We start from the raw sequence: 26653 nt of genomic DNA, 5'->3' as shown, positions 1-26653 counted from the left end.
TCCAATATATAGTAGTCTTTGATTTATACAACCATTTTTTTACAACTGGCACAGTATCCCCATGGTCATGTGATTGACATTTTGGAAGTTGGAAACAACAGGTTTTCGTTTAACTGAGCAAGACTGAGTGGCTTTGGTTTTGGGGGACTTCTGGTTCTAGGGATTTATCATCTCTTGTTCTTAAAGAGGTGGCATTGCCCCAAACAGACATTGTGTGCATTCTGAACATTCTCCTGAATTCCAGACACCTATTCAAAGAGGGCCTTTATGCACTTTTGTGTTTAGTGCCATTTGTAGCATTTCTTGGACCATGATGCATTGCTCTCAATCACTCATTCACTGATTATCTCCCAATATTACTGTCATGTGCTCTACATAGGGCTGTCTTTAAACTAGGTGCTTCTAGGTGCAATTCAAGGTGCGGATAATGACCTATAAAGATCTTCACAGCAAGGGACCAGGGTATCTGAGGGACTACATGTCCCATTGGATCTGGAAGAGAGGCATGTTACAGGCCCTGTTTACTTTCATCTGACAGGAAGAGACCATTTTATACCTTGGTATCTGTTGTGACTCAGCAGACGTCTTCTGTGAGTCTTTTTGGGATGGAAGATTAACGATGCAGCTGGGGCTCGTTAGTGGGGTTCTGGAGATAAAAGGACGAATGGTGCCACGCTTTGGTTGCAGGAGTCAATGTTCCTTCGTTCGTTCAACATTCATTGATCATCGGTCGTAGTTTATTTGAAAGCACTTGGAGAAGTGATTAGCTTTCTGTAACCCTGATTCAAGGAGGCACTTGGAGAAGTGCATTGCTTTGTAAGAGTTTTTGTTTTGTATTCTGTTATCTTCTTGAAAGAGACTTTATTTCTGTTTATTTTTGGGCTTGCAGCCAGTCTGAGCCGAGAACTGATAAAGAGAGTTTCTTTTAAGTTTGTTTGCCTGTCGTCTGTTAACGAGCGGAGAAGGGGGGACAAAACAGTTTGACTCCTGCTGAAAAGCCTCCATTTCATTAATTATGGAACAATTAATGGCTGAAAATAGGCAAATGGCACAACAAATCGCGATGTTGTCGGACCAAATTATGCAGTTGCAGAGAGCTGCAACCCCCCCCCCCCAGCCAAGGAGGAAGTGCCCAGTAGCCATGCCAGATAAATATGATGGGAGTCTGGCCATGTTTGCCGTGTTTCTGGGACAATGCCAGCTGTTCCTGAGTTTGAGAGCGGAGGACTTTCCCACGGACCGGACGAAGGTGGGATTCATTATCAGTTTGCTCTCAGGCACAGCTGCCCGTTGGGCTACCCCCTTGTTAATTCAGCAGAGCCCTTTGTTGGACGACTTCCAGGGCCTTTGTCAGTATTTCAAACAGATGTTTGAAGATCCTATCAAGGAGGAAACATCAGCTAGAAGTCTGAAGTCACTGCAGCAGAGGAGTGGTTCATTGCAGGATTATGTGACGGAATTCAGGCTGCGTAGCCAGAATTCCAAGTGGAATGAACCAGCTCTAATGGACACGTTCCAGGATGGATTGTCTGAGGCCTTGCAGGATGAACTGGCAAGGGTGGACAGGCCACCGACATTCGACGCGTTGGTCCACCTGTGCCTCCGGATAGACGCCTAACTGCAGAGGCAAAGGCCTCGCCGTGCATTCCAGGAGACCACCAGCATGTCGGTTCAGCAAGGGACTGCAGTGGACTGGGAGGAGCCCATGGAGTTGGGTGCTGTCAGACCTCGAGTGTCACAGACAGAGATGGACAGATGACGTGCTGAGGGATTGTGTTTCTACCGCGGGGATCTCGGACACCTGGGAATTGCCCCAAGAAGAACAGAAGGGTTGCACAGACTGCAGCTGTCCCTCAACAACGCACTATCATGTCGGACAACCAGCACGTTGGTGTGGCCGTGATACCCCGTTCGCACAAGGTAGCGTGCGTTCGGGGTTTGTGGAGTCCCAGGGCGGATGCCCTGCCGAGTAAAGTAGAGAACTCTGACCCTGCGAACTCGCTTCCACCTTGGACTGTTCTATCCATTGCATCCTGCGCTGCCGTTTGTCATCCCGTGAGCAAACAGTCTCTCATGCGGGAAGCGCAGCGGGATGACGACTGGGTGGAGCGATGAAAGGCGGAAGTGGGGCCGGCGTCCCCATGGACTTTGGAAGGGGATCTTTTGAAGTGTCGGGTCCAGCTCTATGTTCCCACAAGGCACATCCATTGACGGGTGCTCTCGCAGGTTCATTGCGCGTCTGCATCTAGACATTGGGTTTTTTTCGGACGTTGCGCCTGGCCTCCCATCAATTTTGGTGGCCCCATATGAAAAATGACATGCGGAGGTGCGTGGAGTCATGTGCCCAGTGCCAATGGGCCAGGTGTGCAAGAAGAACTCCACCAAGATTCCAGCCATTGTCGACTCCGGTCCCCGCAGCACTGGACTTTGTTTCTAGGTTCCCAGTGGGGTACCAGTGTCTTGGATCGTGTTCTGTGGAGGCCGCCACCAACCCCAAGGCCTTCTCCAGATTCCATCTGCCAGCCAATGTCAGCTGGCGACACCCCGGGGGAATCCTTCTCTGTTGCAGCTCCGGCCCTCTGGAACGAGCTCCCCATTGAGATCCGGACCCTCACTACCCTTCCTGCCTTCCGCAAAGCGACTAAGACCTGGCTGTTCCGGCAGGCTTGGGGCTGTTGAGTTGTCTAGCCCCACTTCAGGTTTGTGACTGTTGTGTAATTTTAAACTGTTGTTTATTTTTAGAATGCAGCCGTGCGAGCGATTGTTGGTGCACCTCGGTACAACCACGTGACACCGCGAGCTGCACTGCCTGCCGATTGGGCTCTGGACTCGCTTCAATGTGCTAGTCGTTACTTATAAAGCCCTACATGGTGTCGGACCTGGGTACTTGAGAGACTGCCTCCTGCCAATTACCTCCCTAAGACCGATCAGATCCCACAGATTAGGCCTCCTCCGAATTCCATCTGCCAGCCAGTGCCGACTGGCAAATCCCTGGGGGAGGGCCTTTTCTGTGGCTGCTCCGGCCCTCTGGAACAATCTCTCCGTGGAGATCCGGACCCTCACCACCCTCCAGGATTTCCGCAAAGCCATGAAGACCTGGTTGTTCCAGCAGGCCTGGGGCTGATGAATTTCCAGCCCCACTTGAAATGTTGTGACTGTTGTTGTTTTTTACTCTGTCTGTCTTTTTTCCTATTTGCATCCCCTTCCCCCCTTTTGGTTGTTAGCCGCCCCGAGTCCCTCGGGAATAGGGCGGCATACAAATTAAATAAACATTCAACAAACATTCAAACATTTTTATGTATCCCCCCCTCCCTTTTATTGTAAGCCGCCCTGAGTCTCTTTGAGAGTGGGCGGCATACAAAATTTAATAAATAAATAAATAAACAAACAAACCCTTCTGGGCTGCACCCCGATCATCGAAACCGGGGGAAGGACTCTGCGGGAAGGGATTACGTGGTGGCTCGGCAGGAGTCAGTGGAGCTGCCGCCAGACTCCGACGGTGAGGGGTCATGTGGGTTGGCCTTGGAGGAGATGGAGGACTCTGGACAGGGTGTTAAGGCTCAGCCGAAGCTGGTAGAGCTGTCGTCAACCTCCGATGGTAGGGGGGCTGGTGGGTCGGTCTTGCAGAGGGTGAAGGACCATGGGCGGGGTGTCGACGCCGTGAAGGGCGGAAGGAAACATGGTGGTCACCAGATACCTAAGGAGTTCCGATTCAAGGGGGCTATTCCTGCAGAGGTTTGAGACTCATGAAAAAGGGACCACAGGAAATGGGTGCGGGCCCTCTTGTGGACAAGTCATTCCGACAGCATCCAGACCATCGGAACCTGGGGAAAGGGCCCTGCAGTGGGGGATAGTGTTGTGACTCAGCAGACGTCTTCTGTGAGTCTTTTCGGGATGGAAGATTAACGATGCAGCTGTGGCTCGTTAGTGGGGTTCTAGAGATAAAAGGACGGATGGTGCCACGCCCTGGTTGCAGGAGTCAATGTTCCTTCGTTCATTCAACATTCATTGATCATCGGTCGTGGTTTATTTGAGAGCACTTGGAGAAGTGATTTGCTTTCTGTAACCCTGATTCAAGGAGGCACTTGGAGAAGTGCATTGCTTTGTAAGAGTTTTTGTTTTGTATTCTGTTATCTTCTTGAAAGAGACTTTATTTCTGTTTATTTTTGGGCTCGCAGCCAGTCTGAGCCGAGAACTGATAAAGAGAGTTCCTTTTAAGTTTGTTTGCCTGTCGTCTGTTAACGAGCGGAGAAGTTGGGACAGAACAGGTATCCATCCTTTGAAATGTCATTCCCCAGAATATACGTCCCCCCCCACTCTATTGGCCTTTTTGAAAGCCGTAAAGATATGGCTATACTACCATGTCTGAGAGTCTGGTGGTAGTGGTAAGCGTAAGTTATGATGAATTGGATGTATTGATATTTAACTACTGATCTTTGTTCTGAATTGAATTTGTAATAGTGATTTCAATATGATTGTCTATTTTTATTGTTCTTGCTATTTACATAAATATTGTGAGCTGTATCATATCATTCATATAGCAGTTAGACTATAGCAGTTAGACTTATATACCGCTTCATAGGGCTTTCAGCCCTCTCTAAGCGATTTACAGAGTCAGCATATCGCCCCCACAATCTGGGTCCTCATTTTACCCACCTCGGAAGGATGGAAGGCTGAGTCAATCCTGAGCCGGTGAGATTTGAACCGCTGAACTAGCAGTCAGCTGAAGTGGGTCTGTAGTACTGCACTCTACCCACTGCGCCACCTCGGCTCTATCATATATATATATATATATATATATATGTATGTATGTATGTATGTATGTATGTATGTATGTATGTATGTATGTATATGTATATACACACACCAACTATCATATACAATACCATTTAATTAATATTTCAAATTTTTAATTATTATAGGATATGATAGCTGATATATTAAATTAACATGACACAAATTTAAAAATATACAAAATCCATCTCTATGGTTTTCAAATGACCAATGTTCAACCTGTTCATCTAGACTTCACATCTGACATTTTGCAACATTTGCTTTTTAAACAAAATTTGTAATGTTTGAAGTCATGTGATTTTCTTTCTTTGAATCTTGTTTTTCTTTTTTATTTCATTGTTGGTATTATTCCTGCTTATCCTTATTTCCCATTTATAATACACACAGCATTAGGCAGAACACTTTTTAAATACATACGTTCCTATGCCTTTGTTGTAGGACTGTTAAATATATATTTTATGCATATTTGGAATAATAGGAAGAATTTTAATCACTTACTTAGGAGCACAAATAATAGGAACTCCAAAGCTTGCTCTACCAGTTTCATCTGTTAAATACTGCACATTTGAAGGAAAAATCTGGAAAAAAAATTATTCTTATGACAAAAATAAAACTTATTAAGTAACATTTTTTCATGTATATTCTTGGTTTCCCACTAAAATGCAATACTCTGGAAATGATTTATTATGAACATGTTCTATTGTTTTTTCCTCTAGTTGTATTTTTGTATAAGTTTTATATATTTGATATGCATAATTGATTTAATCAATGAAGTTTTATCTATCGAGTCAAATAATTCTGCAGAAAGAAACAAGATGTCATTAGAAATAAACTTTAGGACAAAATATGAGCAATCAACCTCTATGGTATAAAGAAGTTGTAAGGAGAAGACTAAGTTTCACTTACGTTTATTTTATTATCTTTTATAAGTGTGATTTTCACATTACGTTCAGCAGATGGATTATTCCACTGATCAAAGAGCTGGATTATAAGAGCCTTTGGTAATTTTTTGCCATTAATTACAGATATAGCCTGAAAAAAAGATTATTATTTGGAATTATGTAGAAAAAATAGCATGCATATACCATTTCATTAATTATTTGTGAATATAAATTCAAATTACATTTTTGTCTCAGTGCTCAGTTTTATACCAGATAATAAATATGTCAACCTTTCAAGCATAATTAATAAACCCCTCAACTCTCAAACTTTACAGATTTACAAAACCAATTCTTAGCACAGCATCATTTGGTTAGTATTCTATCATCTGGCATTGACTTACCGTCAATGGTTCTATCCAATCCAGAAGATCCAATTTAACAGGAGGGCCAGCAATCAATCTTAACTTCAGGTAATGGGATAAATTATGCCAAGAAACATGCAGTTCTTTAACTTCTGGTGGGCCTGGTTCAAATTTAATTCCTTTGATAGAAATAGTTTGTGTACTTTGCTATAAAATATGTAATAATAGATAAAAGCTTGTTAGGGTTTTATTGGGGGAAATTAGTTGATTGTAAAAGCATAACAAGAATATACATACTGCATATTTGATACAAAGTGACTGAAATCTAATGCTAAATTTGGTCCAGGAATTTATGTTTGTTGACAAAAGTTATAATCTGTTTCATAGAAATTTGGATCAAACTCTAGTGATAAATATGTATATCATTTTACATACAGTGATATTTAAGTGTTTGGGAACCCTTTTAAATATTTATTTCTACAGAAATATGACTTAAAACCTGACTGCTTTCCACAAAGTCCTAAAAGTAGGTAAAGAGAACCCAATTAACACATTTGTTTATGAATAATAAAATAGTTTTCCTAGGACTGAAAAGGCATTGTATCCTTTACATTAATATTAATGTAACTGTAATGGATTTATAACCACAAATAGGATTAAAACCTGTGTCAGTTAGAAATGTGATCATTAAGTGAGTCATCACATAATCAATTGAGTTTCACACCAATTTATGACCTTTCCGGTTCCCGGCCCCCGCTTGTTGGAAGCTGGATGGGAAAGTTACAAATGGTGACCACATAGGATACGGTAACTGTCATAAATGCATGCTGACTGCCAATTGCTTGAATCATGATCAGATACATGACTGCTGTGAGTTTAAAGAGCCACTGCAAGATACTTTTTTTCAGTACTGTCATAATTTAGAATGGCTTCTAAATGAATGACTGGAGGTCAAGAACTTATTGTAAGCTGCTTTAGTGATAGAGGTATAAACTCCTCTCTCTACTTCTTTAAAGCAAAAAAAATATTTTAATGGATATAATGTGGGATATTTAAAAAAAATACCTTCCAAAAAGTTTTCAAATCTGATTTATCCAGGCCATTCCCAGAAATCTTCAAGTCAGTCATACAAAATGATGCCAGGGACTGAATCTGATTTCCATGCTGATCGGTAATCATTATCTCTTTTATATATATAAAAAGGTACAAGTTATAAGAATACTGTAGAACATATTAGAGTTACAAAACAGATTAAAATATTACCATATTTATAAAAAAGTTATTGTAAACTAATAAAAAGCTTAAAGCCCTCCTCAATGTTAAATACAACAGTAGTTTGATTTCATGCTTATTTAAGATCTGAAATGGGCTTCATGTTTTGAAACCCAAACCGAATATTCTACCACATAGCCTAAATATAATAGCAGTCTAGAATCTTAGTCAACATCAGAGGTGGATTCCTACCGGTTCGGCCAAGTAGGTAGTAACTTGGCTGCCTGTGCACACGTTTTTGCCCGCTGAACTGGCAGTAATGCCAGTAGCAACCCACCCTTGGTCAACATGCCATTAATGCAAACCTAACAGCACTAAATCAAATCAGAATGTGGGGCCAAATGTAAATATAGATCATTTTGCATAATATGGACAGTTTGGAACTCAATGCTCATGAGAGCTGACTGAGTAAATGAAAGCAACACGACTGCAGCTGGTGAGTATATCAAGCTGCTGAGGACTGCCATGGTACTATCAAGGCGTCAGTTAAAAATGTTAAGAGTTATACATACATACCAATTTCATCCTGCAGCTTTTCACCCATTTTTATTATATCTGATCCTTTAATTTCACATTTGATATGTTTTGGCTTATCAGCAAGCGGTCTAGTGAAATACACAGTGAGAGGTTAATATACTTATTTTAAGAAATAGTGGTAAATTTAATACTGTTCATACTTTACATAGTTAAATCTTTACTGACATTCAGGCAAGAACATCTGCAGAAATGGAGTGTGTGTGTGTGTAGAATGGTTCTCTGGGCAGGTGGAGACAGCGGTCATGCATGGGTTAACTCAGTAACCAATAGAACTGAGTCTATCAAAGTGATGTCATCAGCTCTGCGGAGCATGCTCCCGCTTTTCCTGACGAAGGAAATTAGTAGACTGCTGTGTGTGACCAATCGCTTTCTCTCCAGACTCAACCAAAAGTGTACACCTCTGCGAGGTAGGCCAGAATGCTAGGGTGGGGATGACCGCTGTCTCCACCTACCCAGAGAAGGGGCGTATCAGGTAAGAACCAATGCCCCATTCTCCTAAGTTGGTGGAGACAGCGGTCATGCATGGGACCTACCAGACCAGAGCTGGCATGTCCCCGGGAGGGCATGAGACTGGCCTAGGAACTGGAGGATGGAAGGACCTGCTGGAGCACTTGCTGTCCGAAGGCTGCATCAGCCAATGCATACCTATCTACCTTGTAATGTCTGATAAAGGAATTAGGGGTAGCCCAGGTCGCTGCCTTACAGATCTTCTCCACCGAGGCCTGTCGCGCCCATGCCACTGATGTGGCTGCGCTGCGTGTAGAATGAGCCGTAATGTTGGGTGGAGGAGGGAGATGATGCACGATGTAAGTTTGCGCAATGGCTGATATGATCCAATGTCCAATCATGGAAGGAGAAGCTTTTAGGCCCTTGTTGGTCGGATGAAAGGAGACAAAGAGGGCTTCGCTGCGTCTAAAGGCAGCCGTCTTGGCGATGTAAGTTTTAAGGGCACGCCTGACGTCTAGTTTGTGCCATTTACGCTCCAGATTGTGAGATGGAGCAGGGCAGAAATTTGAAAGGGTGAGATACAGAGAATGATGAATGCTGAATTCACATTCGGAACAAAGGTGGGGTCAATGCGCAGAAACACATGGTCTGGGTGGAAGATACACAGGTCGGCCTGGATGGAGAGGGCCGCCAACTCTGACACCCTCCGTGCTAATATTATGGCCACCAGAAAGGCAGTTTTGAGAGTGAGGTGGTGCAGAGTTGCCGCCCTGAGGGGCTCAAAGGGCGGTTCTGTAAGGAAGTCAAGAACCTTGGTCAGATCCAGGAGGGGAATCAGTGCATGACAGGAGGACAGATATTGGATGCCCCTTTAAGGAACCTGTGGATGTGAGGATGCAAGGAGAGGGGCTCATCTCGGTGGAGGGAGAGAACTGAGGCTAGGGCTGCCACCTGCCGCCACAAGGTATTCGGAGAAAGTCCCTTATTAAGACCCTGCTGCAAGAATTCAAGAAGCTGGGGTACTGCAGCTTTCAATGGATCTTCCCCTCACCCCAGGCACCATGTTACGAAAGTCTGCCATGTAGATTTGTATATCCTATTGGTCGCGGGGCGGCGTGAGGCTTGAATGGTATGGATCACAGTCTCGGAAAGGTTATCTGCCCTCAGGACTGCCCGCTCAGCCTCCAAGCAGTTAGGCGTAGCCAGCGCAGATCTGGGTGATGAATGGAGCCCTGATGAAGGAGGGACGGAATCATTGGCAGGGGCCATTGAGGTTCCACTGAAAGATTGATCAGGTCCGCGTACCATGGTCGGCGCGGCCAATTGGAGGCGACCAGGATGAGCTCAGCCTCTTCCTCCAACATTTTCCGAATCACCCTCTGTATCGGGGGAAGGGAGGGAAGGCATACAGGAGACCGCGAGGCCACCTGCACCTGAGAGCGTCTGTCCCTTCTGCGCCTGGTGTCATGTATCGAGACAGGTACCTGGGCAGCTGGTTGTTGGCAGATGTTGCGAAGAGGTCCAAAGCTGGAGTCCCATACCTAACCGACAGCTGATGAAATATGCCGCGATTCAAACTCCACTCTGCTGGGTTGATTGTTGTGCGGCTCAGCCAGTCTGCTGCGGTGTTGTCCGACCCCGAGATGTGTTCGGCACGTAGGGAGAGAAGGTTGGCTTCTGCCCAGGTGCCTAGTTGAAAGGCAGATTCCATGAGAGCGACAGCTCTCGTTCCCCCCTGGCGGTTGACATCCAGATAGTAAATTGTCCGTCCGGATCAACACATGTGAGTTTTGGAGAAAAGGCTGGAAGTGAAGGAGAACTAGATGGATGGCTCTCAACTCTAGCCAATTCATACTGTATGATAGGTCTGAATTGGATCAAAGACCCTGCGCTACTTGTTCCTCCAAGTGAGCTCCCCAGCCCATGAGGCTCGCGTCTGTTGTTACCACAAGACGTGGAGGGTCCCTGAAAAGAGAGCCCTGAGCTATGGCCAGGGAGATCCACCATTCCAGGAATGACAGGACTTCCGGGGTCAGGAGGACCTTCATTGAGGAACAGCTGCTGTTGGTCTTCTGGAATGGCAGAAGAAACCACTGGAGGCAGCAGCTATGAAGCCATGCCCAAGAGATGATGGAGAAGCAGGAGATCATCTTCCCCAGCAGTTGAGACAACTGGAGAAGAGGAACCCGCTGCCTCCTCCGTACCTCTCTGGCTAATTCCCTGAGACTGCTCTGGCGATCCTGGGACAGGAAGACTTTCCCCTGGGATGAATCTATGAGGGCTCTCAGGTGCACCAGGCAAGGAGTGGGGACGAAGTGACTCTTCTCCCGATTGATGGAGAACACCACTTCCTTTAACACCTGAAGGGTGTCCTGGAGATCTCTGAGGGCCTGGGTGCGTGACCTGGACAACAAGAGGATGTCGTCCAGGTAGCAGAACATCCAGATGGGCCTGGTCTGCAGATGTGCAGCTACGACTGACAGAAGTTTTGTGAAAACCCTTGGGGCTGAGGACAGCCCAAAGGGAAGGGCCCGATATTGGAAATGGAGGCTCACATGGACAAAGCGGAGAAACCTCCTGTGCCGTTTGTGGATGGGCATGTGGAGGTAAGCCTCCATCAGGTCCACTGATGTGAGGAGATCGTGTCTGCGAACACTCTCTAGAATTGATAGGAGAGAGTGCATCATGGGAGGAGGCTCGGTGTTTTCAGCAGGAGCAGGCCTGTGCCTGTGACCCCTAGGGGCAGGGGGCTCGATATCAGGGGCAGAGGCCAAGGGCAGAAGAGGTTCCAGAGAGGGAGAGGAGGCCATAGCCATTACTCACAGTTAGTTTGTTGCTTCAAAATGGCTGCCAGAAGTTTTCGCGCCAATTTCAACGGCCACTGAGGCTGCAGAGCCTATGGGCCGGAGCCACGAGGTAGCCGAGGCCTCGTGGTGAGAGTGGGCAGGTTAGGCCCTGCGGCAAGGTTGTGGAGGCTCGCTGCTATCTTTGGAGCGACAAACTGTGAAATTCAGGAGCTGGAACAGCGTTCCCCAGCCGCTGGCTAATACTTTGGCTCTAATTAGGCTCCCCGCTGTGTCTGGAGGCTCTTGCAGGCAGCGGCGGCGATTAGCAGCGAAAGCGGCAAGGCAGCAACCTGGGAGTCCCCAGCTGAAAGGATTAGGGCTTCCCTCGGCTATTTCAGCAAGCTCTGCTGAGATCTGATCCGGCAGAAAGCCAAAAGGCTTTTAGAGGCTAATCTCAACGAGGCACGGCAAAAAGCTCTCTAGTCCAGAGGCTTTAGAGAGTTTAACAGAGCCCAGACTGGAATATCAGTTTAAAGAAACAATTTGCAAGCGAATTTAGAGAAAGTCAATTAAAAAATCCAACCAAATCAATCAATTTTAACCAATTAATCTAGGAGAGAGCGATTTAACACAGCCAGTTCAATCGAACTGAGTCTTAAAAGGCGGGAGCATGCTCCGCAGAGCCGATGACATCACTTTGGTAGACTCAGTTCTATTGGTTACTGACTGAGTTAACCCATGCATGATCGCTGTCTCCACCAACTTAGGAGAATGACAGATCACGTGTTGTGATATTATAATGCAAGCTCCACCACTTGTATATGTTAAATGTGACACTCTGCTACAAATACAAAAGGGCAGACCATTCATTGTGTTGTCATGATACAGGTTTTGTTATTTTGGCATCTTTATGGCAACATGCAGGTTTTGATCTTCTTCATCCTGGATAACTACAAACACTATTAATGGAGTAAATTATATACAAATGACAAGGCCAAATCATAATCCTGTTTATTTCTGTCAAAGCACCTCTTTTCCTCCTCCTGAAGTGATCTTGTGGCCCAAAAAGAGTCTGTGCTTCAAAGGTATTACACTTTCTACTTATCAGACACAATCTTCTAGGCTACACTGAGTGCCCCCCTGAACACTGATCTTTCCCCTGGAAGACTGCAAAAAGGCAATCACACGATTATAGAGACAGCTGGCAACTGGTTGTAAATGTGAGCAGGCTGCCAACCACCCCAAATGTGGTGATGTGATCTTAGCTGGGTATGTGTAACATTTATATTTGTTAATATACAGTATGTCTTCTTAACATTCATACTGTATGTCTGTATAAACAAAAGATGGCAATAACAATATTTTGCCCAGTAGGAAAAGCTACAGTATAAGCTTCATTACTGAAACATGATTGAAGAAAAAGTACAAACCTGACCACAAATGAACTTGCCAAAGAAACGTGTTCATCACTGAATGTAAGCAGACAACAGCATTCATCTTTTATAGATGTTGGAACTTTCACATCAGGTAGCAACCCTTTGATCAGTTGTTTGATATTAAGCTTTGGAGTCCAACTTATCTAAGATTTAAGAAAAAATACTTTGGATACTAGAAAAGTAACATTTTTCTTCTCCTTTTTTTAAAGTTTTACTGGAAATCCATGAAAACTTGAATGCCTTAAATGGAAATACTGTTAATGAAACTGAAAGTGCTTAAATTTAATATAAGCAAATCTATTTTATTGGGGCTATTTCTGAACACCCAAAATTATGTATATTCAACTCTAAATAAAAGTGTGATGTTCCCAATCTACTGCTGTCATGGTGGACCATGACAACTGTTTGAAATAATAAACAAAAATATTTTTCAAGAAAGGTGAATACTTCATAGTCCATGTATTTCTTTAAATACGCTATTATATAACAGTGATGGCGAACCTTTTTCGCCTTGGGTGCCAAAAGCACATGCGCGTGCCCACCCCATAATTTAATTCCCCCACACTGTGCCTCCTGTGCATGCACACATGATCCCCCAGCTGCCCTGCACATACGTGCATGACTTTCTTGGAGCCCGGGGAGGGCGAAAACAGCTGCCCCTCCCTCCAGAGGTGAGAAATGGCTCATTTTCCAACTTCCGATGGGTCCGATAGGTGCGTTTTTCACCCTCTCTACTCTCCAGAGGCTTTATAGGAGCCTGGGGATGGTGAAAAACGGCCCAACATGCAAACTGGAAGTTCAGGAATGGACTTTCAGGTTGCCCGCTTTTCTCCCTCCGGAGGTTTCAGGAAAGCCTCCCAAAGCCTCCGGAGGGCGAAAAATGGCCGTCCCATCTGCCCAGACATCATTATGGACACACTGCACATGCACAGAAGTGCCACAAGCAAGCGCGCTCCTGGTTCCAAACCGGTAGAGAAGATTAGAGCATATCGTGCCTGATCTAAGGTCAAAAGGTGGAGAAAAAAATGCAGCCATATAAGGAGATGGGGAAGGGGAGAACATGCATCAGTTTTTCCCTCATTATCCCATAAAGTAACATTGAACTCCTGCAAAGTTTTTGTTTCTGCCGAACTGCAGTAAATTGAAAAAAAAATTGGCATTAACTTCTGCAAAAGTATAGTTTCTTTTTGGGCTTCAAATATAACTGTCTTTTAAGCATATCTTAAAAGTCAGCATTTAATATTCTTCAAGGACTAGCTCTTCACATTCCACAGTAACATTTAAGAATGAGCATTTAAAAAAATTCAACAAAAATAGGCAGTTTTCTAAGTTCTATATGTGTGACAAAAAAAGAGAACAAGCTGAACTGCTATTTTTTTCCTTTCCTTGAGTTTTACAAATATTAATTCATTATAAAAGATATGGGCAGCCTAAGTAACAATCTATTTTGCTTAGAAAATTTAGAGCTGCTAATTAAATACATTAACATCTAGGCACATTTCCATTATTACATTCACAAGATGTTCTATACTTACTTTAACCTTTTCAGCTAGAGCTTGAGTTATTTTGATTTCTCTTTCTCCCTCGTCATACATTTGGAAAGTAAGGTTTTTTAGCACATCACCTGCAACACGGTTAATTACTTCCCCATTTTTAATCTGAATACGTTTTTCTCTTTCAATGCAATTAATCTGCAGTTCTGCAGCACGGCTACTAGGAACCAGGTGAATAGTCTTGTTCACCGGTGACACATTTTTACAACTCTAACAATAAAAACAAAAAGAAATACCACAAGGAAAAGAAACTTGAATTTTCAAAGCTGTATAACAATATTTTACCTAATCAAATCTAATTAATAATAGTTATTACACTATGAATATTTGTAATATATTTCTTAACAAAATAAAATATATCTATATAATATATCAGAATACAATTAAGAAACACTACATTTGTTTTTTAATATGCTATTCCTACTATAATAGTTCTGGTGTCAGTTACAATTGTGATGGTTATGTGCTTTTCTTTCAAAAGAAGAAAAAATAAATTTTATTTAAAAAAAAGATTAAGTTTTTATATACTATTTTAATTGAAATTAAAAAATTACAAAGATAAAAACAAAGGAAAATATAAGCAAGAAAAAATACAGAAAGGACAAAAACACATACCAACAAACATAATATTAAAAAAATTAACTTCCTCTTTTATCCAAACAAATATAAACATTTTTAATAGCTTAATACCATCTCTGACATTTCAACCAAAACTCTTTTCATTCCTTAAATCATCTTTTATCTATCAGCAAATAATAAAAATCTTTCAATCCTAATCAGCAAAAATCCATGTCTAATATATAAAAACAAATCTTTAAAACTTCATCATTCAATCATAATCAAGAAAAATACATTAATTACTAGAAACAAATTGAAAATATTAATATTTGATCCCTTCAACTGATGTTCCACAAATTAATTTCTTTTCATATCTTTTCATCTATACTCAATTATCAAATTATAGCTCATTATTTCCTCTAAAAATACAACAAAATCTTCTTCCTATATCTTATCTATAAAAACAATTTTAATGCCAAAACATTAAGGCCTAGTTAGGAAAAACCATTGAAAAGCTGTTAGAAAAGAGGGGAATCATATACTATAGTTTAACTTTGATCAAATAGGTCCACTTTGTACATCTTAGTTTTAGTTTTAAAGATCTGGATTCTTTTTAGGTAATGTCCAAATTGTTTCTCAGGAATTCCTTCATGATATAACACCTCTCTTTTGTAAATCAAAAGTAAGAAAATTGTCCAAGTCAATTTTCTGAGTTAAAATATGACTATTCAAATTGTTGTTCTGCTTTACTATTTGTGTATGTCTTTTAATTATTGAAACTTCAGCAAGTTTCATTTGTTGGCTTTATATAACATCTTATATAGCATTCGTACATCCATTCATTTTAAATTCATATCCAAAACAGTCTGATTTTTGGTTATATACTATGTCTTCTTTTAAGACCATTTTTATTGATTCAGACAGTCTAAAGCAGGGGTGTCAAACTGGCAGCCCATGGGCCACATATATCACACACAGGCCACACCCAAATGGGAAAAATCTCACGAAAGGTCATGTGAGGACAAAATGACAGTGAGTTTGACATCCATGGTCCAAAGGTATGTTTTGGATATACTGTTGCTTCAAGTATCCTTAAATTTTTCCACGGTTAAAATATTTTTCTCCATTATATTAGTGGGAATTCTCCTTTAACTATAATCTGTATTTATTTCTGATTTCTTCCTTAACCAGTCTTCAAGTTATTTTCTTATGTTTTTCTCTCATCCCGAACATTTTCCAGGAAAAGATTTCTTACACTAAAACTCAGATCCTCATATAGTTTAATAGGATTTTACACAAACAACAAGCAATATTCTAACTTTTCCAAAGTGTTATTTCCATTCAATCTTGATCCAGTTAATTTCCTTCCAAAAGCAACAGTCTAACAATTGCCCTTTAGCGGCTTAATTCCAAATTTTTAAAAAGGTTTTTCTTTAAATTTTAAATTTATATAAATCGTTCACTTCAGGTTGGAGGAAGAACACATCCAGTATAATAAAACTTACACTTCTGGAGGTTCTTAATGTTCCAAAAGTAATTTATAAGCCACTTCCAATAAAAGTGATTTAGAGGAGTGGTGAAAAAACACAGGGTTCTTATAAAATGCTGATACTCCCTATTTGTAAAAGCCATGACTGACATGAAACTTGTAAAGATATGCTTGTACAAAATTAACCAAGTTCTAGGTTCAAGGATTTTTCTTTCAGTTGCTGCAGATGTTAACACAACTTGTTTTTTAATCCGCTAGGCAGGAGTCTAAGAAATTACATATATTTGTCTCCTATGATTTTCATGCCTGAAACTCACCTATAATCTTAAAAGAAATTAAAAGTTATATCAATATCAAAGACTATTATATGCTTTGTAAGCTTAAAAAAACCACCCCCATTAGGCCAAAAGCATTGATAGTAGGCAGAGAAAAGCATATACAAGGGTTATAGCCAGTGGTGGAATTCAGCCAGTTTGCACCTTTCGGGAGAACCTGTTGTTAACTTTCTAAGCAGTTCGGAGAACCAGTTGTTGGAAGAAATCTCATTTTGTTTTTTTCCACTTTACAGGGCTAATCCTGCAAATAAGGCAGGAAGGAAACATTCTGCTGTTGTTTCTAGCCTAATCTTTATTGTCCTGCTTATAAAAACTGCCTCTCCAGTTAACCCTTATTACATTGTAACAGCTAAGGCAAAGCGCCCATTGACGTGAGTCACTTTGAGTTGGCCAAGCCCACCCAGTCACATGATCACCAAGGCACAGCTATCATTAGGGCAGAGAAGCAGTTGTTAAATTATTTGAGTCCCACCACTGGTTATGGAGTTCTGGAGAGAAGAGGGGGAATGTCTTTAACTTACTGGTATTTCAATTATTGCTTCAAGTATTTGCACTTTCTTTAAATTTTGAATGTGAAGAACTGGTCCAGTTAATGTATTTTTATCAGGACTGCTGTAATCCACACAATATACAGGAAGGCCTGGAACTCCTAAAAACTAATATAATCAAGAATAATTTCGATTAAAGTTATGGCCCATTCAAGTCATAAGATGGCATAAATGTCTTAGAACTAAATTTTAAGACAGACTACAAATATGATGACATTCCCAGTGAATGCATATGCTATGTATTCTTAACACAAAACTCTAGCCAAAATGTCAACATCTAAGTTCTAGAGTTTAAATCACAGAATATTTCAATCACAGAAAATAATGTTATTTTCAGCAATATAAGCAATTATATTTGAGAGACACTGCCTACCTTGCACTGAACAAGTAGTTTTGGTTGAGCTGTTATGTTGCCTACTACATCCAATACTTCAACAGGAAAAGAGAAAGCTGTTCCATTCTCAATTTTCAAGACATCAGAATCTAGTTTCACATTTAGCTGCTGAGGAAGGCCTGTTAAGAGGTCAGAAACTGGCATTTAATTTATTGCTACAAGCATTAAAAGAATTACCTTGAAGTAAGATGGGCGGCCAAACAATTTTATAGATAAATAATAAAAAATAAGATGTCCATACAAACTAACAGCTTTGAAAATGTCAATATTTTAAATAGATCAAAAAATTGGTTTTATCCAAGTTGAGGATAATCTGTTTAAACAAATAAGAGATCAAAGCTTAATGCATATAAAGAGGATATATAATGTATTAATACAGATGGATTCGGAAACAGAATTAGTTAAAGATTGTATGATAAAATGGGCTCAAAATATTGAGGAACCAATAATGTTGGATACATGGGAAAGAATCTGGGTAAGAAATGTGAAATTTACACAAGCTCAAAATCTGAGAGAAAATTTTTACAAGATGTTCTATAGATGGCATTTAGATCCTAAAAAGTTGGCTTCTATGTATCCGAATGTACAGCCTAAATGTTGGAGGTGTGGTTCTCTCGATGCTACATATTATCATATATGGTGGACCTGCCAAAAGGTTAAGGCATTTTGGATAAAAATATGGTGGGTTATGCAAAATGTTTTTAAAAGAAGGATAAAGTTTATTCCTCAGTTATTTTTACTAGGTATATGTACTGACTTTACAGTGGTAGAGACCAATTTGATTCTGCACCTGATAACTGCAGCAAGACTGTTGGTGGCGCAATATTGGAAGAAGGAAGACTTGCCTACAATCCAAGAATGGACATTGAAAGTAACAAACTTAGCCGAGATGGCTAAAATATCGGCATATCTCAAAGATCATTCAAATGAGATATATAAACGAGACTGGAATAAATGGATTGACTATATACAAAATAAATACGGGACTAAGAAATTCCAGTTAGCCTATGCTTAAGATCAGAAATGATTTAAACTGTTAAAAGTCAGTTCAGTAAGAAGAAGCTAAGGTCAATCTAGAATGTCATTAATTTCTTTATTTCTTTTTTCTCAATAGATTTTAGACTGTGTTAGTTAAAAATCCATACCGTGTACGGGTTCTGGGAAGTCGGGGTGGAGGGAGGGAGGGGCACACACAACAAAAAAAAATTGTACTTCAATGTCTTAATGATTGACAAATGATGACATATTTGTGTTTTTTTTTAAAGAAAAATAAAAAAGTTCTGTTTAAAAAAAGAAAAGAAAATGTCAATATTTTAAATTATATCCATGCCATAAACAATACAATATGTAAACCAATGCAGCCAATCCTCTCTATTTATTTCTCCATTAATGATTTTTATATATGATAAGCTAAAGTTAAAAAGAGATTCACTTTTATATATTTTAGTAAAGTTAATGTTTAAATTATATTTTGTGTTACTCTATTTTGCCAAAGGAAATCAGGGAGATGATTGTTTACCCTTGCCACATACTTCAAAGCCATGAGGAAACACATAAAAAAATCCTTTTTCTTTCATACTGACAAGTAAGACTATGGCTGTGAGTTTGTTTTATCTCATACCAGAGTTAAGAAGAAGGGCACCAGGTAAACACATCTTCTCAGCTTGTGGCAACAATAATTACAAACTGGTTATTCCAAAGCAAGAAGGTGAATCCGGGGTCTACAAAAACCATGGGTCTTCTGGGACTGGAGAGGTGAGATCTCCAACCTTTCAATGTACAAGTTCAGCCCTGCTTCTAAAACTGGGAATTGCAGAGACTGTTCTACTACTGTACATTCTGAACTGAATGGGACAATTGAGAACATCCATACATAGTGCTTTAGAGGAGACTACATGAAAATACCTAGGCTGTAAACTGTGCTAAAAGGTTAACTCACACACGCACGCACGCACGGACACACATGAAAAAAAAAGATGGCAGCAGTGGGAAAGCACTTATGGTTTGGATATGTCCATGTAGTCATCAGGAGTCAGCTTCAATGAAGGTACATTTTTTTAAAAAAAAAATTTGTTACATTCCATTGTGAAAGAGAATGCTGAATGTTCATTATCATGTATTGGTTCATTTCAAATGGTCATATTAAAATAACTGGAAAATTTTAGGGACCATTTGAAAATAAAGAAAGCTTCCCTTTTCGTGAATGTTACCTGTTTCTTTGTGAAAAAATGCTTATATGGCGTTTAAGCATTTCAAAGTTCTATGTGGTTCAACATTTTATAGTTCTTTCTCCCATAGTAATCCTGAAGGCTTCTCATTGTCCAGGCATTGTCAAATACATTGTTTTTCAAAAAGTAAAAAAGGCCTAAGTTATTTGAAGGCCTAGGTCCAAAATAAGTATGTGTGTGTGTGTTTGGGCGGTGTGTGTGTGTGTGTGTGTGTGTGTGTGTTTGTGTGTGAGGGCTAATAAATGCCGACTCCTAGCTGCTGCCTGGACAAATCCCTGAGGTTTAGTTGACAAAATTTAGGGATTTTTTTTTATCTGCTTCTTTGAGATGAAAAAGTGTGACTGGCTCCAAAATCATTAAGCTGGCTTTGTGCCTATGGAAGGATTAGAACTCATCTGCTGGTTTCTGCCTGATACCTTAACCACCACACCAAACTGGCTCTCTTCTAAAACCCTTACAATAATTTCCCCCTGAAATATGACAAATCAGATTTCTTCATTTTTTCATATTCATCTCATTCACCTGAAATTCTGTACAGCTTTTTGTACTATGTTCATGTTAATCAACCGGGAAAAGAATACCACAAAAATTGATCTATTCTATACCAAAACTGGATTCTAATATGACTACAAAATGTACATCTCTTAGTAAATGATTACATTACTGTCATTTTCAACATATGCTTTCATGTATTTCAAATATTTTACTTACCTGGGAAAAGTTTAATTTTCAAAACTTGGGACTCTTCCTTTAGACCAGGAAGAGTGATCTTTAGATTAAAGTTCTGTTAAAATGATAAGATATAATAGTAATAAAACAACATTTGTGAATCGCAGATCTTCAGGAAAGATGAAATCCAGTATAAATATTTAGCTGATTATGCAACTAACCATAATAGTACAACTGTGTTTGACTATTTAGTACTTATAGTGAATATTCTTAAAAAGCAATTATGTAAAAATACAAAAAAATTGTCAAAGTATATGTTTGCATCTTTACTAGCAGTGCATGTTATTGAATACCGCCAACTATTGAAGAGATTTTTTTAGCTCCTTCCAAACTTTGCTTCAAATTATATTCAGATTATTCCATCACTTGAAAGGTACGCTGCTACTTCAGATTCATAACTTATCAAAATCAGTTTAACTGAACAAACATCTTTAAATTAACAGAATAACAGGTTTGTTGTGATAGCTGCAAATTGTATTTTAAAACTATCCATTAATTAGATAATTAAAAAAACATTTTATATTGAAAAAGATTAGCTTACCTTGCCTTGGCAATTATTTACAAGGCCTTTAGCAATTATGCCTGCAATGGCGCAATTTGGTCTTCTTTTTATTTCATACTGTAATGTTAGATCACTACAAAATAAAACTTAAAATCAATGGAAGAGATCAATTTTAGTTATCATTTATGAGATAAATGGTTATGTTTTACTAAGGATTTTCTCTCTCTAATTCCTCTTAGAGACCAATCATATTCTATCTGATAGAGTCTATTAGATAGCATATGTGAGAGATAAGTTCTCACAATTTGCATTACCTTATAGGCATTGAAAGATAAAAGTGAGAAAGAAGCCTTCTGGCCTTGTAGTAGCTGGAAGTTTTAACTCGTCCATTCTTTGGAGAAAAAGACCAATACCACAAGAAATAAACAAATAAAAGCTTTATTTTAAAAGAAGATACTATAAAAACATATTAAATTTTAAACACTCAAAATATGAACAGCGTTGAATTATTGAGCTGCAACTTGATAAAAGAGGAAAAATCCCATATGACAATATGATGTCTGAATAGACCACAAGATGGCAATGATACATTAGAAATGGGATGTCACTTAATTATACTTATTCTTTATTTATTTGATTTATTAGGACACTGAACTTGCAAAAGTGATTCTGTGTAGCTTATTCTTATTAGAACAGGAATATTTTGTAGATAAAAATATTAAATTTCTAAAATATGACCAATGCATGATTGAACACAGTTGAAAAGCATGATTACTGAGTTTGTACTAAGTTGCAAGAAACATTGGATTTAAGCATACCTAGCAAAATATATTAAGCTGTAATAAAACTTCTACATAACATGTTAATCTATGTTGTAGAGATAGCCTGCTTCTGAAGCATAGTTCTTTACATTTTTTGGGCTTCACCATTCTATTGTAATTCCATGACTCCTTTGTTTTGTTGGAGCTCACATATCCTCAATATATATTCATGAACTTTTGATCTCCACTGTCTTCTGCTGATGCAGCAAAGAGACGTCTGATGTGTCTGAGGTGGTGTCACACCACTTTTCTCAGCCATTTAGTGCTAGATTGTTCCGTGAGAATCACTACTGCTAATATTGCATGGCAATGTGTCTAAAATGTAGGTGGGAAGCAAGGGTGGGTTCCGGCAGGCACTTCGGCCGGTTTGTTTGTGTGCCTGTCGGCACTTGATGCACACTGTGCAGGCATGTACAGTGCAATTAAAATTGTTCTGCACATGCACAGAACTGAAAAACAAGATGGTGACACCAATGGCAGTGCCCGGGGAACCGGTTCAAAGGTGTGGCAGGCCTGGGTCGCTGTTAGTTCCAATGACTCAGGCCAACAAGCTACTATCGGTTCGGCCGAACCGGTAGGAACCCACCACTGGTGGGAAGGTGTATCTGTACCTCTTATGATGATACTAGGCTTATTAATGCTGATCTCTTCTGGTTTATTGTTGCTCTGGCAATAATTACAATGGCTGCCAACTAAATATGCATAAAGTATTTCTATCTAGGGATGCATCTGTTCAGACTGATTTACTCCTTATAAGCAATGAATGTTGGGGAAGAATTCTTATGGTACAAGAGAAACATATCATGTAAAAGTGGGAAAGACCTTGGACCAATTCATAATGCATGGGAAAAAAACAATGATAAACTACTCCTGTCTTTTTAGCGAGAAAACTACATGGATAGAAAATACAAAATGATAAACAATCTAGTGCTGTATGATGGGTCTCTCAGATCAGATGGCACTCAACATCCTACTGAGGAAGAGCTCCTCATGATGTTTATGATGTGGCTAGATTAAAGCCTTTGGGAGTTTTAGTGCTATACAAGAAAAGAGACTCTGAAGTTACAGAGATAGAATTGCAGTAGAAATATAAAATTTGAAAAGCATGAACACAGAAAAGCTCAACACAGTGAAAGATGAAGTGAAATGACTATAAATAGATATTTTAGGCATCAGCAATTTTCAGTTAGAAGAGCACACTGTATTTTAACTAGGTCATGAAAAACAAAGAAGAAATAGTGTTGCTTTTATAGTTATGAAGGACAAAAAAAAATAGTCTGCGTGACTATGGTAAAAAAAATACCAGAAAATACCTTTCAACTTAAAAAAAAAATAATCTCGCGAAGTTGGAAGAAGTCCCACAAACTACTTTTCTTGCCTTGCATGTGGCAGTGGAGAAAGGAGCAGGAAAGCAGGTTAGTGGAGGAATGTGGCTGCCTTGGGAGGGAGGGGGGTTAGGGATCTCTCTCTCACACAAACCCACACACCATCCTTTCCTTGGGAGCTCTGCAGACGCAGAAAAGGCTTCGGATAGAGCGTTTGTGGGATGTGCATCTGAGCTGAGATCCCAAGGAAAAAACGATTGCCAGGAAAAAAAGGGGGGGGGATTTTGCCTCTTATCCTGTTCTGAGTGTGCTGAGCTTCAGAACAGGGTAAGAGGAAGAAAAATTTCCCCTCCCCATTTTAAGCTGTTTGCAAAAATGCCCCATTCCGAGCCTGGGGTGTTTTTGCAAACGGCTTGAAAATGTGGAGGGGGATATTTCTGAAGGTCAGCACAGACTGAGAACAGGATAAGAGAAAAAATCCCCTCTCCCTATTTTCAAACCATTTGCAAAAATGCCCCATTCCAAGGCTTCAATGCTGCAATCCTTGAATATGCTGAATATCCTCTTTTTTGAGGAAAAAAGATGCGTCTTATACTCCGAAAAATACAGTAGTTAGACTTTGAGGGCAATCTTTTAATATAGCAATAGCACTTGGAGTTATATACAGTTCCACGATGATTTACAGTCCTCTGTAAGCAGTTTACAGAGTTTGTATATTCCTCCTAACAATCTGGGTTCTCATTTTACCAACCTCAGAAAGATGGAAGGTTGAGACAACCTTGTGCCTGTCAAAATCAAACTCCTGGCAGTGGGCAGAGTCAGCCACAAGTACTACATTCTAACCACTGTGCCACCAAGGCTCCTTAATCCAAGAGCCAAGGTGGCGCAGTGGTTAAATGCAGCACTGCAGGCTACTGCTAGATCAGCAGTTCAGCGGTTCAAATCTCACCGGCTCAGGGTTGACTCAGCCTTCCATCCTTCCGAGGTGGGTAAAATGAGGACCCAGATTGTTGGGGGCAATATGCTGACTCTCTGTAAACCGCTTAGAGAGGGCTGAAAGCCCTATGAAGCGGTATATAAGTCTACTGCTATTAATATGATTATCAAGTTTATCTTCCAACCACCAATGCAGAAGAGGGGGTTGGTGATTTCTGTGATTTAATTCAGTTTGAAATCAATGGAACCTGTAAATAAAATGTCCTGTGATTGGTGACTAGTTGGAAACATAAAAGAGGAAAAGTTAGACTGTATGGCTTATGAAACCAAAATGGAGCAGGAGACCTTCTTTTCAATTTCTGCAGTCCAATGATTTTATCATAATAACATTATTGTCAAACAACCAAAATGCTTCTATTTTGGACATCCCCAGGTGGAGTACATAGAAATAAAATTGACTATGTTATTGTTGAAAGGAGTTCAATTATAGCACCAAAGAAATGGACGGGTACAGACTGTGGAACAGATCAAGAAATGCTCAGGTGCAAGCTCCAAGTAAAGTTAAAGAAGAAGAAAGCCATTTAGGTTCCACAATATGATGTTCAACTTATTCCCACCATTCTAAAGAAGAAAATCAGAAATTGCTTTCAAATCCTGAATCTGTTTGTTAGAGAACCAAATTATGGAATGAATTTAAAGAAGTTGTTAAGAATGAATTTGAAAAGAGACTGTCCAAAATTAGGAAAGAGAAGAAAGCAAAATAGATATCAGAACAAAGCCTGGAAATTGCCAAGACAAGAAAAGCCAAAGCTATGGGAGACAAAAAGCTCAGGAACTTAACAAAGAGCTTCAGAGAGCTATTCGAAGAGATAAATAGTAGTATTTAAACAATGTTCATAAAGAGACTTAACAGAAGGTGCAAATTATTATACATAGACCCAAGAATAAAATATTCCCAAATCTAGCTATTTATCTGTAATTGATTCAGGTTTTATTTTGTTTTTAAAATGGGAGACAAGAATGTAGGAGAAAAAGAAGAGGGAGCTGTATTTGCTTGAAGAAAAAAAGATATAAGAATCCTCAGCTAACTGTTTGCTCTACAGAACAGTCACACATGATATTAACTATTCACACCTAAAAAAACAGTTGTCACATCCATCATTTTATATATTCTCAATTTATTAAAAAAATGAATTATGATAGAAGAAACATTTCCATTCCATACATTTCCCTGTAATTAGCAGAAATATAAGAGATTCTAAAGGAAAATGTTCTAATTTTATGACAACACATAGCAAAGAAATAGTTATGAAATACAGAATGCCCAGCATTCACACCAAATTAAAATCATACAGTATTTTTTTCTCTATGTTATAAAAATGAAATAACTACTATTACCTTGCTTCAAGGACTGGTATAATATTTTCCGTCAGTAGAGTGGTATGTCCAAATTCATCCTGGACATCTAGAGGAATATTGAATGGATGCCCTATCCGTAATGGAGTCTCCAAATTACCTATTGTAAACTTCTGAGGTTTGCCTTCTGAGGAAAAGAAAAGAAAAATTCAACATCTTGGTGGAGACTGGAATTTTCCAATCACACTGTTGATGGCTCTACTCACTTTTTGCTATCTTCATCAGCTTTCAGTTATTAATTTTGTCATATATAAAATGAAGGAGAATTTTCCTGTCATCTGAATTAAAGCCTATTTTTAGTTTATTAGGTAAAATTTGTGACGTATATCTGTAGAAACACTTTGTTTCCTTTATATATAAAGCTTCTGTACAGTGATTTTAAAAATAAAAAAAAAATATTTTGAAATATGACACGTTCAGTAAAATTAAAATTAGAGCAGAATTTGAAGCACTCTTCTGCTATCAACAATGTCAAATCTTTCTTTCACTATATTAACGCACAGTTTAATGATATCCAGTTATTAATCACATTTAAATGATCCCACGTTGCTCAGCAAGTTATGATAGTTCTTTATTGATTTGGGGATATCTTACCTACAATATCACATCTTACTAATCTCAGCATTTTTATCCTGGGTTAATGTTAATATTGGGATAAGTGTAAAGATGAATTATGATGAATAGAATTTTACCCAAGAGTTGTGGGGAAAAAATTAAACATTTTGGCAAAGTGCTATGGATTTATAGTATTTTAATGTCACCTTAATTGCCAAAATGTTTACAACACATGGTACATGAAATGCATAATTATTAAAGTTGTTTAATGCAAGCTATATATGACGATTTCTACAGTATATACTGATAGAATATTTAGCAATGTTTTATTTTCTTCTTTGTTTTACAGACTGAGAAATAGACTATCAGAGTAAAACATGGAGTTGCTTTCACAATTCAACATCTTTAAATTGCATTTTTTTTCTCCCTGGGATGAACTGAGATAAACAAAAATATGATAATACTATATATTTATTTAGAGAAATTGTGTTTAACTTTTAGAATTAATAGTTCAAATGAAGGACAATTCTATCGACATAATTATGGATATTTCCAAAAAGATCAAATCAATGATAAAAACATTTAGTTGGTCAGTTTTTCAAGTATTAATCATACTTTTAATATACATTCCTAATATTTCTATGCTGCTTTTTCTTTGGAAAGCCACTTTTCTTAGAGAATTAAAATGAAATATATATATTTTTTCTCCACTGACTGAAAGAATTATTCTTTGGAGAACTGCCTAAATA

The 26653-nt window shown here is 39.3% G+C and overlaps 1 protein-coding gene across 2 annotated transcripts in view; it reads right to left on the bottom strand.

The window, feature by feature from the left end:
• The window catches only part of SMCHD1 (structural maintenance of chromosomes flexible hinge domain containing 1), a 101665-nt gene that overhangs the window by 31148 nt on the left and 43864 nt on the right, over positions 1 to 26653 (bottom strand). For both annotated transcript variants that reach the window (XR_015695663.1, XM_087707213.1), the window contains exons 20-31: positions 25332 to 25476; positions 20891 to 20984; positions 20332 to 20404; positions 17372 to 17511; positions 16972 to 17106; positions 14051 to 14278; positions 12510 to 12658; positions 7826 to 7914; positions 7103 to 7221; positions 6077 to 6244; positions 5701 to 5826; positions 5293 to 5372 (exon numbers count right to left, since the gene is read on the bottom strand). Coding sequence is in view for 1 of the 2 variants with exons in the window: in XM_087707213.1 (XP_087563339.1) it covers positions 5293 to 5372; positions 5701 to 5826; positions 6077 to 6244; positions 7103 to 7221; positions 7826 to 7914; positions 12510 to 12658; positions 14051 to 14278; positions 16972 to 17106; positions 17372 to 17511; positions 20332 to 20404; positions 20891 to 20984; positions 25332 to 25476 (1546 nt within the window). In the remaining variant the exon portion in view is untranslated. The remainder of the gene's footprint in view (positions 1 to 5292; positions 5373 to 5700; positions 5827 to 6076; positions 6245 to 7102; positions 7222 to 7825; positions 7915 to 12509; positions 12659 to 14050; positions 14279 to 16971; positions 17107 to 17371; positions 17512 to 20331; positions 20405 to 20890; positions 20985 to 25331; positions 25477 to 26653) is intronic.

This window comes from Thamnophis sirtalis, unplaced genomic scaffold (assembly GCF_051295495.1).
Source record: "Thamnophis sirtalis isolate CommonGarterSnake01/CBP01778 unplaced genomic scaffold, rThaSir2_p1.2 scaffold_2, whole genome shotgun sequence".
NCBI lineage: Eukaryota > Metazoa > Chordata > Lepidosauria > Squamata > Natricidae > Thamnophis > Thamnophis sirtalis.
The sequence above is the reverse complement of the archived record's forward strand: the minus strand, read 5'-3'. Positions and strand labels throughout refer to the sequence as shown.